This window comes from Salvelinus namaycush, chromosome 20 (genome assembly GCF_016432855.1).
Source record: "Salvelinus namaycush isolate Seneca chromosome 20, SaNama_1.0, whole genome shotgun sequence".
In the NCBI taxonomy this organism is placed as follows: Eukaryota; Metazoa; Chordata; class Actinopteri; order Salmoniformes; family Salmonidae; genus Salvelinus; species Salvelinus namaycush.
In genome coordinates this window covers 46,988,127-47,009,682 of record NC_052326.1, presented here as the reverse complement: position 1 = coordinate 47,009,682, position 21,556 = coordinate 46,988,127, and the positions used below count along the sequence as shown (strand labels likewise).

Sequence of the window (21,556 nt, the reverse complement as noted above, 5' to 3'; positions counted from 1 at the left end):
CATGCGGAGATCATCCGTTCACCCACACCGCATCTCACAAAGACACGGCGATTGGAATCAAAAATCTCCAATTTGGACTCCAGGCCAAAGGACACATTTCCATCGGTCTAATGTCCATTGCTTGTGTTTCTTGGCCCAAGCAAGTCTCTTCTTCTTATTGGTGTTCTTTAGTAGTGGTTTCTTTGCAGCAATTCGACCATGAAGACCTGATTCACACAGTCTCCTCTGAACAGTTGATGTTGAGATGTGTCTGTTACTTGAACTCTTCATTTGGCCTGCAATTGGCCTGCATTTTCTGAGGCTGGTAATTTGAATGAACTTATCCTCTGCAGCAGAGGTAACTCTTCCATTCCTGTGGCAGTCCTCATGAGAGCCTGTTTCATCATAGCACTTGATGGTTTTTGCGACTGCACTTAAAGAAACGTTCAAAGTTCTTGAAATGTTCCATATTGACTGACCTTCATGTCTTAAAGTAATGATGGACTGTTGTTTCTCTTTGCTTATTTGAGCTGTTCTTTCCATAATATGGAATTGGTCTTTTACCAAATAGGACTATATTCTGTATACCACCCCTACCTTGTCACAACACAACTGATTGTCTCAAACGCATTAAGAAGGAAAGAAATTCCACATATTTACTTTTAAGAAGGTACACCTGTTAATTGAAATGCATTCCAGGTGACTACCTCATGAAGCTGGTTGAGAGAATGCCAAGAGTGTGCAAAGCTGTCATCAAGGCAAAGGGTGGCTAATTTGAAGAATATCAAATGGAAAATATATTTGGATTTGTTTAACACTGTTTTGGTTATTACATGATTCCATATGTGTTATTTCATAGTTTTGATATCTTCACTGTTATTCTACAATGTAGAAAATAGTCAAAATAAAGAAAAACCCTTGAATGAATAGGTGTTCTAAAACTTTTGACCGGTAGTGTATGTGTAACGTTGTACATTTGTTCTGTCAAAAACATCCCTTCGCTCTACCAATATTCTTGCTGGTGTTTTCCCTCCATTTTCGTCCAGTGCCAATCAGGATATCTAGACAAATATTGAGGGTAAAGGTACACACGTATGAACTACTAGAGGAATACATTCATTTCATTCACACTTGGTATTGTGCACAATGATTGAAAGATACAGTCTGCAACTGGATAAAATAGGTTCATCCAGGGATAAACATATATATATATATATATATATATATATTGTTAAATTATTCCCCCACAAAATTATTAAATTAATCCTCAAATAGATAGCAACCTTCAAACACTTTTAAATGCAGTGATGCATGAGCTCAAATTAACATTAACAAGGAGTATGAATGAGTGAAATGAGCTTTTCAGGAACTGCCTTGTTAATGTCCTAGTGACGTTATCTGTACTCCTGTCATACTGAATGAAAAGACTCAGAAGACCCAAAACAATTATATTTACGAGGTTCAACTAGCAACACAATTTACTGCAGGGAAGAATAAGAATTTTCAACAACTATCATCTCAGCTAAAATATCATAAATGCTTGTGCCATACTTCTCAAATGCCTTGGATGTCTTTTATGGGGGAGGGGTGTTCCAGCCTTTGTTACAGGCCACATTTGAACGGTGCAGATCTCACAAAATGTGCTCCTGAATGTATTTTTGAATGTCTCACTCAAGCTATACTCATCACTGTTAGCTCACAGCATGCGTAAATGTAGGTAAGCTATTTGGAGCAAAACAGAAATGTATTATAAAGACAACGTTTGTAAATTAGAAAGACAAAGTGTGTAGAGGAGTACAGAGAACAATATTTCACGGCACTTGCATGTTGCAATCCCTGCACTCCTTACCCCCCCCTGGCACTTATCGTACCTCTTGTTTACAGCATATCAATTTTAGCCTACTCACTATACGCTTGGCTTTGTTTAGCTTATTGTATTCATTTCACAGTCACATGGAGTTTGTGACATGCTGTAAGCATTCCAAAGCTGTTATGAAAATGTTGGCTATGTTTACATCTCTATGGTTTCAGCCATGATTGTTTTATGTGTGTTTACTGAAGAAGTCCATCTTTTGGAAACTGCTTGCCGGCATGTTTTGAACCGCAGTATGCCATGAATATACATTTGACTTATTATGTAGCATAATCCTTGTAGTAACACTCATATCCATGAACATACGGAAACTGTATAATAAACTTTGTTTCTCATAAGGTTTAGATGTGTTTTAGACTATGTTTTCATTGATTCAATCAATGTGGTTGGGAGTGTAGAATGGCTGAATACAGTGACTGGTTCAGTCTATAACTAATCAGACTTCATTTTCATGTTGCAGAGAAGGAAATACATGTTTTTTCACAGAACACAAGTTGTTCCAAATTAATCTCATGAAGGTGAGTTTCACCACAACCCAGAATTAGGTAAGATACATGAGGAAGACGGGAGGGTAGCCTACTGGTTAGAGCGTTGGACTAGTAACCGAAAGGTTGCAAGATAAAATCCCGAGCTGACAAGGTACACATCTGTTGTTCTGCCCCTGAACAAGGCAGTTAACACACTGTTCCCCGGTAGGCTGTCATTGAAAATAAGAATTTGTTTTTAACTGACTTGCCTAGTTAAATAAAAAAGACCTGAAGATATGCAACTGACTGGAATAGAATGCAACCATGTACTTGCAGAGCTGAACCACAAGAGGGCACTGAACACTCAATTGAATTTATTCGGGATCCCCATTAGCTGCTGCCAAGCTCTTCCTGGGTTCCAAACACATTAAGGCACTTACATTACATATAAAACAAAAGATAAAAGAGTACATAATATAACATTACTAAACCAATACATATCTACAATACAAAATGTATAATACAACAATATTACAATGTATGTGCTAGCGTATGTGTCTGTACCTTTGCGTGTCTTGTCACAGTCCCCGCTGTGTATTTTTACTGTTTTTTTTAAATCTGATTTTACTGCTTGCATCAGCTACCTGATGTGGAATAGAGTTCCATGTGGCTCTATGTAGTCTGTTCTGGACTTGGGGATTGTGAAGAGATTTCTGGTGGCATGTCTTGTGGGGTATGCATGGGTGTCCGAGCTGTGTGCTAGTCGTTTAAACAGACAGCTCGGTACATTGAGCTTGTCTACATTTCTTACAAAAACAAGTAGTGATGAAGTCAATCTCTCTTCCAGTTTGAGACATGAGAGATTGACATGCATATCATTAATGTTAGCATCCCGTGTACTTTTAAGGGTCAGCCGTGCTGCCCTGTTCTGAGGGAATTCTAATTTTCCTCAGTCCCTCTTTGTGGCACCTGACCACACTACTGAATAGTAGTCCAGGTGCAACAAAACTAGGGCCAGTAGGACCTGCCTTGTTGAAAGTGTTGTTAAGAAGGCAGAGCAGCACTTTATTATGGACAGACTACTCCCCATCTTAGCTACTGTTGTATCAATATGTTTTGACCATGACAGTTTACAATCCATGGTTACTCCAATCAGTTTAGTCACCTCAAATTGCTCAATTTCCACATTCATTACAATATTTAGTTGAGGTTTAGGGTTTAGTGAATGATTTGTCCCAAAAACAATGCTTTTAATTTTGGAACTATTTAGGACTAACTTATTCCTTGCCACCCATTCTGAAACTAACTGCAGCTCTTTGTTAAGTGTTGCAGTCATTTCAGTCGCTGTAGTAGCTGATGTGTATAGTGTTAGAGTCACCACATACATAGACAGACTGGCTTTACTCAAAACCAGTGAGTGGCATTTCGTTAGTAAAGATTGAAAAAAGTAAGGGGCCTAAACAGCTGCCCTGGGGAATTCCTGATTCTACCTGGATTATGTCGGAGAGGCTTCCATTAAAGAACACCCTCTGTGTTCTGATAGACAGGTAACTCTTTATCCACAATAAAGCTGGGGGTCTAAAGCCATAACACATAAGTTTTTCCAGCAGCAGACTATGGTCGATAATGTCAAAAGCCGCACTGAAGTCTAACAACAGCCCCACGGTCTTTTATTATCAGTTTCTCTTTGCCAATTGTCAGTCATTTGTTAAAGTGCTCGTTGAATGTCCTTCCCTATAAGAACACTGAAAGTCTGTTGTCAATTTGTTTATTGTAAAATAGCATTGTATCTGGTCGTTGAACTCACTGTACACTAATAGGGATTTCATAAAATATGTAATTGAGCACATTTTCCGATGTTTAGTGTGGTGCGCTCTGATACATTATAGGATTTTACATATCAGATATATTTTCTCACTGAAAAGCTGTGGAGAATCAAATTTTTATCAGCCTCTACAGTTGTGTAAAAAACAGCAGTTTTTGGCTCGAGGGACTGTTGTGGTGGGATGTCAGGAGTAGGAGAGGTAAAATGAGAGAGAGCTACATTAAGCTGGTGCTGTGTCCTCTGGGGTTAAGCTGGTGCTGTGTCCTCTGGGGTTAAGCTGGGGCCGTGTCCTCGGGGGTTAAGCTGGGGCCGTGTCCTCGGGGGTTAAGCTGGTGCTGTGTCCTCGGGGGTATGGCTGGTGTTGTGTCCTCGGGGGTATGGCTGGTGCTGTCCTCGGGGGTATGGCTGGTGCTGTCCTCGGGGGTATGGCTGGTGCTGTGTCATCGGGGGTTTGATATAAGAGCCTGTGTTCTCTGGTCTCTCTAACAGGATCTGAAGGACACCGGGTCCTCACATATGCTGGAGGCACTGCATAAACACACACACACACATTGCTGAAAAGTGTTTGTGGTCTCACCTCCCCTTTCTCCTAGAAACAAACACACACACACACACACAGACAGACAGACCCACGCACACCCAATTAGATATATAGGACATAAAATAATATTGGGACAAACTCGTCTTATATTACATATATTACCAGATTTACCATGCCAGTGGTTTCTCTTACAACTACTTTCCATATTGTTCTCTATATCACTGTATACTTATCATCTAAAACTCATTAAGATCTAGAGATCAAGGAAGAGATATAGTGGCAGGCTGGTAATATTTTTCACATTATTCCCTAAATAGTCATTTACACAGTCAATTGTTATTTGACATTTGGCAAAATAAAACCTGAAAATGATGATCAATGCATTTAAAGACTGATATATACTGAGTGTACAAAACATTTAGGAACACCTACCTAACATGGACTCTACAAGTTGTCAAAAGCATTCCACAGGGATGCTGGCCCATGTTGAATCCAATGCTTTGAATCCAATGCAATCCAATCTTTTGGGTGGCACCTACTACCATACCCCGTTCAAAGGCACTTAAATATTTTGTCTTGCCCATTCACCCTCTGAATGGTACACATAAACAATTAATGTCTCTATTGTCTCAAGGCTTAAAAATCCTTATTTAACCTGTCTCCTCCCCTTCATCTAGACTGGATTCACCTGGTCAGTCTATGTCATAGAAAGAGCAGGGGTTCCTAATGAATAGGAAAGGTAAATATGAGAAAGGTCAAGTCTTTAGGTGAAATCGGTGTTTAGGTAAGAGCAGGAGTAAGCCTGCTTGTTCTTGAGACGCAGTACAATGAAGGTATTCTCCTATACATGTTTTTCCTATCGGCCCAAACTCTGCAACAGAACACACCATTGTCCTCCAAGGTGAGGTTGTGAATCCACGTAATTCGCGGATTTGGGCCTGGTCTCGGAGAAGCAGTATATCCTTCGCTTCGGACTCATTACAGAAAAAATCTTTGTCCAGTTTGAGGTGAGTAATCGCTGTCCTGATATGCAGAAGCTCTTTTCGGTCATAAGAGGTGGTAGCAGCAACATTATGTACAAAATAAGATACAAACAATGGGAAAAAACACACAAAATAACACTGTTTGTTAGGAGTCCGTAAAACCGCAGCCATCCCCTCCGTCGCCATTATCCACCTCCTCCAGACCTCTCTGATACCACTGCACTCTGTAGTTATTTGTTCCGTTGGGATCACACTTCAAGAGAGCACGGTCACCTCATGAGAATGTCAGATGCATGGGGTCTAGCTGAACACAGGAAAATAGGTTATATTGTCTTATTAACGTCCTTGAAATGTATACATTTTCCCCAGAGTGATTTGTTGTTAATTAGGTGTTGTTACGTTCCCCAGTTTCTGTGTTGTTGTGGTTTTGTATGTATGTGTGTGTATTTCGGGAAATGGCTTCCTGGATTCCCCCAAGCAGTTGATTGGTCGGCCCCTTTGCTAATTGGAGCTGACCCTGCCCTCTTGTCAGAGGATACAGCTGTCTGCCATTACAGACTCCTTCTCCAGCTATATATAAGCCAGTGTTCCTTTGCTCAGGGAGAGAGCTTCTGGGTATGCCCCAGTATTGTTTGGTGCTCAGGGAGAGCGTCTTGGATGTCCTGTGTTGGTTGTTGTTCAGAGACAGGTTTTGTTAAGTAGTTTGTAGCCGCTACTTCTGAGGTATGTGTGTGTCAATAGGACGCAGTGTTTTTGATTATTGAAATTGTTTATATTTTTCTGTTTCATGTGTTCCTGGGGGGGGAAGGGGAAGGCACCTTGGGAGTGCTTAGGCAAGAGGCCTGCGGGCATACATATACACGTAGTATGTACTCTGTCTATACACACTAGGTAAGACCTGGACGGACCATCCCCTGTATTTTGGTTAGTGCGCTAGTTGGTGCTAGTTAGGTAAGTTGTGGGTGGGTAGGTAAGGTAGGAGAGGGGGTTCTTTTACTTTCATTGCTTTGGTTCCATCCAGCCCCTTTTCCCCATATTACCGTGTCAAGGAATAAATTCCCTGTTAATGGTAAAATTCTCTGCCTTTGTCATCCTTACCCGCTATCCCATACCTCTTTCACTCCATGGGGAGTTGAGTGGCAGGGTGTTGCGTTCCCTCCAAGAGGCGTGCGTAACAGGGAGTAATTCCAAGAGGAGCTGGCATTGAGCAAGTACAGTATATGTGCTGTTCACTACTATTCCCTCTGGACTGAGCGGAGGTTGGTAAAATTAATTTTTGTGCATCTTTGATAAACCCATAATAGCTTCCATGTAAACTGTCCATTCAGTTGTCTTGTGTAGTAAGGTAAAATGACCTTCTCACCCAAACTTGAAAAGATGTTCTGATGTTTCACACAAACTCTTAGCTCTAATCTTTTGAAAGCAAGGCACAGCTCACCATCAAAAATAGTAACCTCCATCATCTGCTTGAATGTCTGAGATATGGATAACTGATGCATTTCTCTCTCTGGGAGATTTGTTTGCACTGTCAGCTGTTTGCACTGTCATTTGTTTGCACTGTCAGCTGTTACAAAAAAGTTTTCAGAAATGCTTTGGGATTGGGACACAAACAATTAATCATCCATTTGGTCTTCAGTAGAATTCCTACACCTGTATCAGACAGCCTTAGGGGGATGATTCTTAAAATATCAACAGAATTCATTTTAAATCGACCCTGCAGGTACTCAGAGGTTGCATACGCTTTAAAGTTCACTAGGAGATAGTTGCCTTCTGGTTGAGACTTGTTCAAAATAAAGGAAGATTTATCACACCCAATACACAAAATGTGCAATGTATCTTGTCCTCCCTCGTAACCAAAGTGGATGTAAGGTTCAATGAAGTCCTGAGCTTGCCGAACTCCCAGTAGCATCAGGAGCCCTATAAACACCATGTACACATCCATCTCTCCTCTGCCAGTGCCCCTCTGTCTTTGGCTATGTCCCTGTAAGGGTTCTTATGTACTCTATCACAGCTCTTACACAACTTCTGACCCTCGCTTACTATTGTGAAAGGGAACAGAGTTGACTTACTTGATATCAGACCATCAACCACAAGCTCTTCTCTTCCTCTCATTCATTCTTAGCTAAGCTGTACTATTTGACGTTAGCTGTAAAGCTTTTGGGAAATGCATTTGATTTGATTTATTAGGATCACCATTAGCCGAAGCCAATGGCGACAGCTAGTCGTACTGGGGTCCGACACTTAACGAATAATAGATTAGAGACAAAAGCCTTTACAATTGACATACATTTAAAAACAACATGTAGTGTGTGTGTGTGCATCTATCAGTTACACATACATGTCAGTACATACACACAAGTAGACCACAAAAGGGCGGAGGAGCGCTTGAATAAGCAACGGGAGTGTGTAAAAATGCTTACAAGGGTCAAGCCTCGACACACATTCAACTTGTTTAATCATCAAAACCCAGCCCTTTCGTGCCACCACCAGTTACTGCTCCCATAATTCCGATTGTGAAAACCCAATCTATAGCACTACCGCCAGCGCTTAGATTTACATTATTTATTTGTGTTAGGTGTGTTAAAATGGAGCCCTTAGTGTCTGCATTTTCGTCATGTTGTAAATTTTGTCCTGCACATTTGAGAATGCAACTACTCAGGGAAGCCATGTAGTGTAGCTAACTGTGTATTTATGTCTTTGCATCAGGTATAAATGCTATTAAGAGAAACTGGCAAAAGAATTACAGCTAAATATCCACGGCTCTGCTAAATTAATAACACCCAATAACACAAAAAATTAGGCCCATTCTTTAACTGTCACCAGGCTTGCTTTCAAATATTTGTTTTCTGTCAAATACATTTAAAATACATTGCATTCTGTGTTGTGTCACATGATTAACAATTCTCAGAATTACTTTATGCAGAAATTACCATTCTGCATCAACCACAAGTAGCTTGTTTTTTTTAGATGTGTTACCCCCCGCCACACACACACACACACACACACACCACACACATCCACGGTGGTGCAGTGATGCAGAATAGACTAAAACTACATGGCCATCCATGTAGCATCTTAAGCCAATGACCATTGGGAGGCAGAGAGTAAATAAGATGTAGGAAAACAAAGACATACCAACATGAATCATCTGTTTACACGTAAATGCACTTTAAATGTATTTATTTTTTAACACGTATGCACTTGTGACCACTCTGGAAAATACCATCCCTCAGTAGGAATTTCAGTCACATGCAGTAGGAAGCCACATTTGCAGTATATATATATATATGACACAAAAGCATCTTAAACAAAATGGTCTGTTTTGAATTGAAAATGGTGCACTTTGACACACTTGCAACATACAGTAAAGCAAATGCTAGATTTTTCTCAATGTGTGTAGGTAGGTGGGGTGGGGGGTGGGGTGGGGTGGGGTGGGGGTGGGGGTGGTGTGGGGGTTGTTATGAGTGGAACAGCGTAGAGGAAAAGCACTTTAGCGTGTCCTTGGAAGTCAAACCGCCGCTGCTCCCCAGATGCCTTGGTAGAGTGGACTCATCGATATTTTGGTTTCTGCTCTGCTAATTCTGACATCCCATGGGTGGAATGCTTTCTAGTCTTCTAAGAATAAGTATTTTCCCCACCTCTCAGGTATTGTTCTGCTTGACTACCTACAGTGTACAAGTACTAGCATTGACAGTTTGGTTAACTTAAAAAAACACTACATGTTCAATTGATATACAGTTGAAGTCTGAAGTTTACATACAGTTATGTTGGAGTCATTAAAACTCGTTTTTCAACCACTCCACAAGTTTCTTGTTAACAAACTATAGTTTTGGCAAGTTGGTTAGGACATCTACTTTGTGCATGACACAAGTAATTTTTCCAACAATTGTTTACAGACAGATTATTTCACTTATAATTCACTGTATCACAATTCCAGTGGGTCAGAAGTTTACATACACTAAGTTGTCTGTGCCTTTAAACTTCCAGAAAATTATGTCATGGCTTTAGAAGCTTCTGATAGGCTAATTGACATCATTTGAGTCAATTGGAGGTGTATATGTGGATGTATTTCAAGGCCTACCTTCAAACTCAGTGCCTCTTTGCTTGACATCATGGGAAAATCAAAAGAAATCAGCCAAGACCTCAGAAAAAAATTGTAGACCTCCACAAGTCTGGCTCATCCTTGGGAGCAATTTCCAAATGCCTGAAGGTACCACGTTCATCAATAGTACGCAAGTATAAACACCATGGAACCACACAGCCATCATACCGCTCAGGAAGGAGACGTGTTCTGTCTCCTAGAGATGAACGTACTTTGGTGCGAAAAGTGCAAATCAAACCCATAAATACAGCAACGGTTCTTGTAAAGATGCTGGAGGAAACAAATGTACAAATGTATCTATATCCACAGTAAAACGAGTCCTATATCAACATAACCTGAAAGGCCGCTTAGCAAGGAAGAAGCCACTGCTCCAAAACCGCCATAAAAAGCCAGACTACGGTTTGCAACTACACATGGAGACAAAGATCGTACTTTTTGGAGAAATGTCCTCTGGTCTGATGAAACAAAAATAGAACTGTTTAGCCATAATGACCATCGTTATGTTTGGAGGAAAAGGGGGAAGCTTGCAAGCCGAAGAACACCATCCCAACTGTGAAGCACGGGGGTGGCAGCATCATGGTGTGGGGGTGCTTTGCTGCAGAAGGGACTGGTGCACTTCACAAAATAGATGGCTACATGAGGAAGGAAAGTTATGTGGATATATTGAAGCAACATCTCAAGACATCAGTCAGGAAGTTAAAGCTTGGTCGCAAATGGGTCTTTCAAATGGACAATGACCCCAAGCATACTTCCAAAGATGTTGCAAAATGGCTTAAGGACAACAAAGTCAAGGTATTGGAGTGGCTATCACAAAGCCCTGACCTCAATCCTATAGAAAATTTGTGGGCAGAACTGAAAAAGCGTGTGCGAGCAAGGAGGCCTACAAACCTGACTCAGTTACACCAGCTCTGTCAGGAGGAATGGGCCAAAATTCACCCAACTTATTGTGGGAAGCTTGTGGAAAGCTACTCGAAATGTTTGACCCAAGTTAAACAATTTAAAGGCAATGCTACCAAATACTAATTGAGTGTACGTAAACTTCTGACCCACTGGGAATGTGATGAAAGAAATAAAAGCTGAAATAAATCAATCTCTCTACTATTATTCTGACATTTCAAATTCTTAATATAAAGTGGTGATCCTAACTGACCTAAGACAGGGAATTTTTACTAGGATTAAATGTCAGGAATTGTGAAAAACTGAGTTTAAATGTATTTGGCTAAGGTGTATGTAAACTTCCGACTTCAGCTGTATGTATATATGTTTTGCAATATCCCAAGTATTCTCAATACATTTAAGAATAATACATGTTGAATATTATCAACATTTTCATAATACGTGCCTGTTCTACACAATTTCTTTTTCGGAACAAAAAACGCCCACACCTTCAGAGAAGCGTACAGGTACCGTGCGTGCAGATGTGTTGTTTTCTAGTCCAAACCCAAGAGGTGAAGAATCACCAGGGAAACCAGAGGACATTTCACACTCAGGCTGCAGCTAGTGTCACAAAATGGAGGTGTTAGTCATTCTTCCTCTTCTCTGAGAGAAACAAAACTGGTTTTCCTTATTCATCGGTGATGTTTTCACCTAGAGCTCTGAAATAAATACTTTAGTACGCCACTGTTTTGCTGAGGGAAAGGCTTGGTATATAATGTATATGCATGACTCATATCATGATAATAAATCACATGCCTTAACTTAGTGCCATAACTGATTGTTGATGTACAGTAGCACATTTTTCAGTCTCGATGATCTTGTACACGATGGCAAAGATGGACAAAACAATGTATTAATGTTCATTGACCTGGGAAATATATTTGCTGAATACATGATCTAATGTTATATTTTTTTAGATACAATTTTCCATCTACTTAAAAAATCTATATTTTCAAATATGAATATGTATTGTATGGAGACATAAAACACATTCTAAGGGATGCGTTTTCAATAGATAATGGCACGCATACAATACAGTACAATGTACCAACCCATTTGAAGTGAGAGTGTAAGTGCCTTAGGGTTAAGTGTCCTGGGTTGAAAGAGGACAGGGACTGGCAGCATTTGTCTTGTGTTTGAGTGAAAGGCAGTAGCTTCTAAAGAGGACGGAGAGAGACAGGACCATCTGACAGTGTGGTGACACAAAGGGAAACAGAGGAGGGAAGTCCATTTTTTGTGCAACCTGCAGCCAAGGATTTTGTGCTAAAGAGGAGGTTGGATTCCAGAGGAACGTCGTCAGAAACAAATCAACATACAAAAGGGACATGACAACTTTTTGCTCTTTTTTTTACGCAGAGTGCAAAGAGAAAAGAGATATCAATTAAATAATTTAAATGCATCATGAAAATGAAGAAAGAGCACTGAAGGTGAACACGTAAATGTTTTATGACAACAGTGGACGCAAGCAGATGAAAGAGTTCAAATCTGGGTAGAAGAAGAATTTCACATAGTCAAGAAAATGTCTTCGGTCAAGTGTTATCCTCTTGTAGGAATTTTAATGTCTCTTCTTCCCTTTCAAGGTCAGTCCCATTTAAACGAATGTGTTGTTGATATCCTTATGATAATTGTGATGCACACAAATATATTGTACAAAGTACTTAAAGTTTTAATTAATGTGGATTCCACTTTCAGTTTTGTGTTTAGTATACAGGTGATTTACTGTATAACAATTTAAGAAATTATGCTGCCAAATAGTTGGATGCATCTACTTTTGTGAACAATGGATAGTGAACATTGTAAGGACTGCTAATGACATTTTGAAGTTGAGTACATTTAATAATCTAAATTCAGTAAAATAATAACGTTATTTTATTTGATGATAACAGTATCTGTAGTTAAGTATTTTAAAAAATATATTGGTCACACTTTGGGTTCCTCATACATGGAATCAGCATTTTAGTGTCCTGTTTAAAAGGTATATGTACTGCACATGGGTATATTTATAGGAAATAGCCCAATGTGGAAAACAACAGTAATACTTTGGGAACATTTGAGGTTAACTATGATTCTGTCCTCCACCCCCCCCCACTTCCACCTCCCCTTCCTTCCCCTTCCCCTCCTCCTCCTCCTCCTCCTCCTCCAGTGTGTAGCCACCCCAGGGTGCGGGCTCAGGCAGAAGACAGGCTACTGAGGACTCTGTTCAGCCATTACAACAAACTGGCACGCCCTGTGGCCAATGTCTCTGATGTGGTGCATGTGCACTTTGGGTTGTCCATTGCCCAGCTCATTGATGTGGTGAGGATGAAATAAAACTTTAATACCTTCAAAGCCATGCGTACGCCTGAGTGCCAAAAATTTTGATTTTAATTTACAAATTATTGTTTGGAGAATTCTAATGGTCCGATTCAGTCAAATCTGCTTTTCTGCATTTACACAGTTGCTCTTTTTCTTGAGATCAAATCAAATCAAACAGTGGTTCTGGACTGTACTGTTTGAGTGCATGGTGAGAACTAACACACACAGGGTTCACTGAATCCCAGCCTGTCTATGCAGATACTACAATGAGTAGGTGCATACCATCATCAACCACCTTTATACTGTTTGTCTTTTCTCAAAATCAGGATGAGAAAAATCAAATGATGATCACCAATGTCTGGGTGAAACAAGTGAGTCCAATCAAAATGACACAACGTTTCTGTGTCTGAATGATCTATTGTATTTGTAGTGTTATTTGGTCACATTGAGTTTCTATTGGTCTGTTTCCTGCAGGAGTGGAATGACTACAAGCTCTGCTGGAATCCAAAGGAATATGAGAATGTCACCTCCATGCACATCCCATCCCAGCTAATCTGGAGACCAGATATAGTTCTTTACAACAAGTATGTAACGTTTTAATGCTAAGTATGCGTGCTAAGTATATACTTTGAAACATGTCTTAAATGTTCACCCATATTAGGAAATGTGTAACGGCTGTCGTAGTCGTTCTCCTCCTCAGACGAGGAGGAGCATGGATCGGACCAAGATGCGGATTGGTAAGTATTCATTATTTAATGGAAAAACAACAAACACTACAAAATACAAAAACCAACAAACGTGACTAACCCGAAACAGTCCTGTGTGGCCCAAACACTGACACAGGAACAAACACCCACAAAACACAAGTGAAACCCTGGCTGCCTTAGTATGATTCTCAATCAGGGACAACGATTGACAGCTGTCTCTGATTGAGAATCATACCAGGCCGAACACAAAATCCCAGCATAGAAAATCAAACCTAGACCAACCCACCCAACTCACGCCCTGACCAACTAAAACAAATACATGACAAAGGAAAACAGGTCAGGAACGTGACAAAATTACTTACATGATTCCTTACCTTTAAAAGTAGTTTAATTGTTCCCTTCTGTGTTGTGTATAGAGTACAGGATTGACTTCTGTCTGGATGGATTTTAGTTTTATATATATAGAAATAACAGGCAGTGTATCTAAACTGCGTCCACGCCTGATGAATAGTAAGGGAGAACTGAGACGAAAGTAACACTTTTCTTTTTTCCCTAATTACTCAGATCAATAGAGCTACAGACACAATATGTTATGTCAAACAACTTATATACAGTGCCTTCGGAAAGTATTCAGGACCCTTGACTTTTTCAACATTTTGTTACATTACAGACTTAATCTAAAATTGATTAAATAAAACAAATGATTCAGCAATCTACACACAATACCCCATAATGACAAAGCGAAAACAGGTTAATTTATTTTTCTGCAAATTTATTCAAATAAAAAACAGGAAAACGTTATTTACAGAAGTATTCAGACCCTTTGATATGAGACTCAAAAATGAGCTCATGTGCATCCTGTTTCCATTGATCATCCTTGAGATGTTTCTACAACTTGATTGGAGTCCACCTGTGCCAAACTGAGCAATCGGGGGAGAAGGGCCTTGGTCAGGGTGGTGACCAATAACCTGATGGTCACTCTGGCAGAGCTCTAGAGTTCCTCTGTGGAGATGGGGGAATCTTACAGAAGGACAACCATTTCTGCAACAGATGGAAGCCACTCCTCAGTAAAAGGCACATGACATCCCGCTTGGAGTTTGACAAAAGGCACCTAAAGGACTCTCAGACCATGAGAAACAAGATTCTCTGGTGTGATGAAACCAAGATTGAACTCTTTGGCCTGAATTCCAAGCATCATGTCTGGATGAAACCTGGCACCATCCCTACCGTGAAGCATGGTGGTGGCAGCATCATGCTGTGGGAATATTTTTCAGCAACAGGGACTGGGAGAATAGTCAGGATCGAGGGAAAGATGAATGGAGCAAAGTACAGAGAGATCCTTGATGAAAACCTGCTCCAGAGCGTAAAGGACCTCAGACTGGGGCGAAGGGTGACTTTCCAACAGGACTACGACCCTAAGCACACAGCCAAGACAACACAGGAGAGGCTTCGGGACAAGTGTCTGAATGTCCTTGAGTGGCCCAGCCAGAGCCTAGACTTGAACCCGATCGAACATCTCTGGAGAGACCTGAAAATAGCAACGCTCCCCATCCAACCTGTCAGAGCTTGAGAGGATCTGCAGAGCAGAATGGGAAAAACTCCCCAAATACAGGTGTGCCAAGCTTGCAGCGTCATACCCAAGAAGACTCAAGTATGTAATCACTGCCAAAGGTGCTTCAACGAAGTACTGAGTAAAGGGTCTGAATACTTGTTTTTGCTTTGTCATTATGGGGATTATGGTGTGTAGATTGATGAGGAAAAAAACAATTTAATCAATCTTAGAATAAGGCTGTAACCTAACAAAATGTGGAAAAAGTCAAGGGGTCTCAATAGATTCTGAAGGTCCTCTACCATTATCAACTGTAATTTCATTTCTATTGTAATTTAATTCAAAATAAATAGACCGAGAACAGAACTACCGCAACGTTACTTTGTACCTGCCGGCAGGGAGTAACCACAATTTTCTCATTTCACTTTAATTGGAATGTAGTAATGTTTTTCACCATTTTCAATGACTATTCATGCTTAGCCCTACCAATCTGGTGCTCCAGCTGTCCTTGTCATGCACACTCCTCGTGTCTTGATAGAATAAACGTCTTCATTCTCTTCATAAACAGCAAAATCATCATGCTTATCACATTTCCATGGCTTGACAAAATTATAAAGATATACATTGAGTATACAAAACATTAAGAACACCTTTCTAATATTGAGTTGCACCCCCATCATCAATTTGTCGGGGCATGGACTCTACAAGGTGTCGAAAGCGCTCCACAGGGATGCTGGCCCATGTTGACTCCAATGCTTTCCACAATTGTATCAAGTTGGCTGGATGTCCTTTGGGTGGTGGACCATTCTAGATAGAAACAGTAAAAAAGTGTTGAAACCGAAAAACCCAGCAGCATTTCAGTTCTTGACACAAACCGTTGCGCCTGGCACCTACTACCATACCCCGTTCAAAGGCACTTAAATCTTTTGCCTTGCCCATTCACCCTCTGAATGGCACACATACAACACAGGAGAGGCTTCGGGACAAGTCTCAATTATTTCAAGGCTTAAAAATCCTTCTTTAACTTGTCTCCTCCCCTTCATCTACACTGATATAAGTGGATTTAACAGGTGACATCAATAAGGGATCATAGCTTTCACCTGGATTCACCTGGTCAGTCGATGTCATGGAAAGAGCAGCTGTTCTTAATGTTTTGTACATTTACATTTACATTTAAGTCATTTAGCAGACGCTCTTATCCAGAGCGACTTACAAATTGGTGCATTCACCTTATGATATCCAGTGGAACAGCCACTTTACAATAGTGCATCTAAATCTTTTAAGAGGGGGGGGGGTTAGAAGGATTACTTTATCCTATCCTAGGTATTCCTTGTACACTCAGTACATATTTTTAACCACTAACCTGTCAATAAAAGCTTATGTGAGAAGCTGATCCATCAAGTCACTTGATTAAGGCATAATTCTAATGATGTCATATATAATTTTCAAACATTCAGTCACTTGTTGATATTTTGCTAACAGCAATATGAACTAGAGGAAACAATGGCCTGTGCTTAGTGGTTTTATTTTATTTGATTCTAGGTCATCAGTTTACATTGTGTTACTTTCGTCCCACCATCAATCTCCTGTAACTTCTCCCAGGCTAATAGCCAAGACTAGCTAGAATGATATTTGAACCCTATAGTATCATTTAGTCACTAGATTGGTTAAGAAAATTACATCTGTTTGGAACCTTAAACAACTAAACACAACTCTACAACCAAAAACACTTCCGGGTCTGTTTTTTTTACTTACATCGCTCAAAACGTTTTGTTTATAACTCGGCGAAAACAATATAACTCAGTGCCCATAGAGAATATCAATACTCATTTCATTTGACCAAAAGCAATAACAGCATAGCCACAACGCTAACATGCTGGGCTGTATAGCTAGCATAGAATGCTAAAAACAACACAGAGAGCTAGCAGCTCGTGCTCCGTGTACATTCCGTTATGACTGTGTACAAAGAGAAAATTCTAAACAAACAAAATTCAGACTAAAATGTAAGAATAACATTCACAGGCAACACATTTCACTTCTTTTACTGGACATGTAATGATATTGTCACTCTTTTAATGACATAATTAGCTGATTAAATGACAGAATTAGCAGAGCAGAAACACCACATACCTTTTCACAAGGTCATCACTAGTTCCCACACCAAGTCATAAATCCCACCTATTTCCCCAAAATCTGATGTTTTACCTTAACCTTAACCACACTGCTAACCTTACGCCTAAACATAACCTTAATTAAGACCAAATAACACATTTTTGTTTTCGTGATTTATTACGATTTTGACTTTGTGACTGTGGTAACTAGTGGAAACCTCTCACAGGAGCATAAGGAAAGAGGAAGTAAAATGGGCAATGCAACAAGTTCACAGGAAATGGACCAAACCATTTTACAGTTCAAAGTTCATATTTTCTTATACCAACTCTTATGATCTTAGATGATAGATACATATAGATTTTACTATTACACCAACATAGTCATGGAAACATAATACGGCAATACCACAGTAGATTTCAGTAGATTTATTTCTGAAATAGAATAATTCCTAGTGACCTGATTGACCCAGTCCACTCTAAGATCATCCTGCCCAATCAACGGTGCCAGTCAACAGTAGCGTTGCGTGGGTAAAATCACTGGAGAAGCCAAGCAAGAAAAATTCCAGATTACAACATGTGTCGTGGTAATTGCATTGTTTGCTCTATAACCTGTTATTCATATGCCTTGCGACCGTGATGTAAGACCTAAGGCCGAGACAATAAGAAGACACAGTGGCAGAATAAATTCAACCACACTTTTGTTTCATCACAAAACCAGAGAGAAACATCTGTCTGGTGAAGTCCACAAAACAAACAGTTACATGACAATAGCATGTTCAAGTAAGTTAATGTTTCTGACATTTTCGAACTACTAAACAAAATTGATTAGAACCACAGAGAGTTACCACAACTTGCAAAGAAAACAAGCCCTGCCTCCACTATTCCAGCACCATGTCAACATCATCTAATCACCTATGCTTAGTCTACTACAGTTACTAAAAGATAGAAGGACCATTCACACCTGAGCTCACTCAGTTTAGCTCAACACTGATTGGCTATTTATAATAAAACAAATTCAAGTGAGGCCAAGTGCTCGTTGGCTTCCCTTGCAATCTATGCTACTGGCGGCAACAGTGTCATACTCTTTTTGACCAGACATAGATGGGCTACAAATACAGAGACAGAGGAGCGCTGTTTCATTCGCTTGGATGCTTTCTCCTGTGAGATATATTCAGCCTCTTGCGAATTGAAGGAAATGTATGAAACACAGAGAGACGAAAGATAATAAATATATTATTTTGTATCTTTTTTTTTTCAATGTCAATTTTTGAGTGAAGCCTGGCTTCACTTGGCACCCATGAATACACGCCACTGTGAGTCTAAGTGTCGTACCCCTGGTATATCTAAATAAAATCTATTTTTTTATGTGGCGACCCCACTGCAATTCGACTTCACTAGGACATGCTGCAATACACACTTTATGTTTGTATATATAGCCACAGCCACTCTTTTCTACCATTGATGACCAAAAAACAATGAGAGTGGACGGGCAATTTATCTTTATTGTCTAATCTGTCAGGCCATTCCTTAACATACAATCTAGCTCTATCATCCCTTCTTATCTCTAGTGCAGATGGTGATTTCTCCGTGACCCACCTGACCAAGGCCCACCTGTTCCACGACGGACGCATCAAGTGGGTTCCCCCGGCCATCTACAAGTCCTCCTGCAGCATCGACGTCACCTTCTTCCCTTTCGACCAGCAGAACTGCACCATGAAGTTTGGCTCGTGGACCTACGACCGCACCAAGATCGACCTAATCAGCATGGCGGGCAATGTGGATCAGATGGACTACTGGGAAAGCGGCGAGTGGGTGCTGGTGGACGCCGTGGGCAACTACAACATCAAGAAGTACGAGTGCTGCCACGAGGTCTACTCTGACATCACCTATTCCTTCATCATCCGGAGGCTACCGCTGTTCTACACCATTAATCTGATAGTGCCCTGTCTGCTGATCTCCTGTTTGACTGTCCTGGTGTTCTATCTGCCCTCTGACTGTGGAGAGAAGATCACCCTGTGTATCTCTGTGTTGCTGTCTCTCACTGTCTTCCTCTTGCTTATTACCGAGATCATCCCATCCACCTCGCTGGTCATCTCTCTCATCGGGGAGTACCTCCTCTTCACCATGATCTTCGTCACCCTTTCCATCAGCATCACCATCTTCGTGCTCAACGTGCACCACCGCTCGCCGCGCACAGACACCATGCCCCGCTGGGTGCGCCGCGTCTTCCTGGACATCGTCCCCGGCTTCCTGTTCATCCGGCGGCCTGCCGTGGTCAAGGACAACAGCAAGAGGCTGGCGGAGGCCATGCAAAAGAGGGCTACGCTATGGGGTGAGCTGGAGGCTGAGCTGGAGGCCAGCTTCCCACCCACCTCCCCCCTGGAGGTCCAGGAGATCCTGGCCCGCTCCCCTTCTCTCTCCATGGGCCGACCCGTAGAGGGTTCCCTGCCCCCCAAGCTTCCCCAGCAACAGCAGCAGCCCCTGGACAGGTCCTCCAGCCAGTACTCCATCCTCCCGGAGGAGCCGACCACCTCGTCCCAGCCAGGCTGCTCTCCTCTGTTCCTCCACCCTCTCTTCCCGCCCAGGGACAAGCACCATGTGGCCAGGCCCAAGATGCGCTCCCTCAGCTTACAGTACGGCCTGGGTGAGAGTGAGCAGCCCCAGACCAGCGTCCGCTGTCGCTCGCGCAGCATCCAGTACTGCTGCCTGCATGAGGAGGTCTCCTCCATGGGTAACGGCAGGCAGCGGCCTCTCTCACAGCACCCGTCCCTGATGGAGGAGAGGAAGCAGAGCTGCTCAGCTGCCTGCAAGTATCACTCAGGCCTGGCCAAGGAAGCCAAAGCAATGACCAAGGACCAGCGGCTCCTCGTCTTATCCCCGTCCATGAAGATGGCCATGGAAGGTGTGCAGTACATCGCAGACCACCTCCGTTTGGAGGATATCGACTTCTCTGTAAGCAAAGGTCTCATCATTAACATGTAAACTGAGGAGGCAGATCTATGAGCACAGACCCAGACCCCTTCAGTTTATCTACAGTATTTGCACACTGAAAATAGAGAAAATGGTGCGTCAGGGCACCCTCAGTTTTAGCAATTTCTATGCTGAAGATACATATTGTTTATTTCTACACATAATTATTTCAAAGACATCAAAAAAGGTACATGACACAAAACTCAATCGGCTTTACAGTTAGGAATGCCAGTGGATACGGGACTTGGCATTTGGCGCACAATGCCATATATTTCAGAGCACAATGCTGCATACTGTATCAATGGTGAACAACGTGAACCGTAGGAACACAAATTCTATCAATTTCAATATTTCAACAGTGATTAATTTTGTGTATGAAGTAACTAAAAACGGATTTCTGTCATTATTCAGGTAAAGCAGGAGTGGAAGTACGTGGCTATGGTCCTAGACCGGATCTTTCTGTGGTTGTTCATCTTGGTGTGTCTCCTGGGGACCCTCGGACTCTTCGTCCCGCCCTGGCTGGCTGGAATGATAGACCTATCTGTCTGACAACAAACACTTCTGAAGCCATTGCCCCTATGCACACTCAAGTTGTACAACTGATGAACAACTCACTTGCCACAATTTTTTTTCTGCACAACATTAATTACACAAGCATTGTGGAGACACTGCACAATGATTGTGTAAACATTTGTGTGCAGAAAATATCAGTTGTATGACAACCATTGTGTCAAATGCATTGTATATCAGTTGTGCAGACCTGAGTGTGAACAGGGCCATGGAGGATGTGACCAATAGACAGGAAACCTTCTCATTAATTAATTAATTGTGAAAAGCCATTTGTAGATAAAAAGTGACACAATTGTTTTGGCAATGCTTTATTTTCCAGAAGCCAGCAGATGAAGCCAAAGGTCTATAATGTGAAGGACTGAGAAGTTATATTGGGATTGTGGAAACATAGCTGTAACTGCCAAAATAATGAAAACAATTGAGAAAATGTGGTATACAAAGTATATTGAAAGCAGGTGCTTCCATACAGGTGTGGTTCCTGAGTTAATTAAGCAAATAAATATGTATATGTATAAAAATGTATAAAAATGCTGGGCCGGCCATTATTTTGGCTACCATGGCTATGCCCCCATTGAATGACAATGCTCCCATCCACAGGGCATGAGTTGTCACTGAATGGTTTGATGAGCATGACAATTATTTAAACCA

General features: G+C 41.2%; 1 protein-coding gene across 3 annotated transcripts; it reads left to right on the top strand.

Moving 5' to 3' along the window:
- Window positions 1–13,200: 13,200 nt before the first annotated feature.
- Window positions 13,201–21,443, top strand: LOC120065438 (neuronal acetylcholine receptor subunit alpha-4-like). 3 transcript variants are annotated; one of them, XM_039016446.1, is made up of 4 exons: window positions 13,201–13,372; window positions 13,476–13,585; window positions 18,937–20,320; window positions 20,750–21,443. In XM_039016446.1, exons 1-4 carry the CDS (start codon window positions 13,268–13,270, stop codon window positions 20,885–20,887), a joined length of 1,737 nt encoding a protein of 578 aa, XP_038872374.1. In that variant the 5' UTR covers window positions 13,201–13,267; the 3' UTR covers window positions 20,888–21,443. The 3 variants fall into 3 exon arrangements, with proteins under 3 accessions (XP_038872374.1, XP_038872376.1, XP_038872375.1); XM_039016448.1 differs by lacking the exons at window positions 13,201–13,372; window positions 13,476–13,585 and adding an exon at window positions 17,854–17,952; XM_039016447.1 differs by lacking the exons at window positions 13,201–13,372; window positions 13,476–13,585 and adding an exon at window positions 18,108–18,148.
- The last annotated feature ends 113 nt before the right edge of the window (window positions 21,444–21,556 follow it).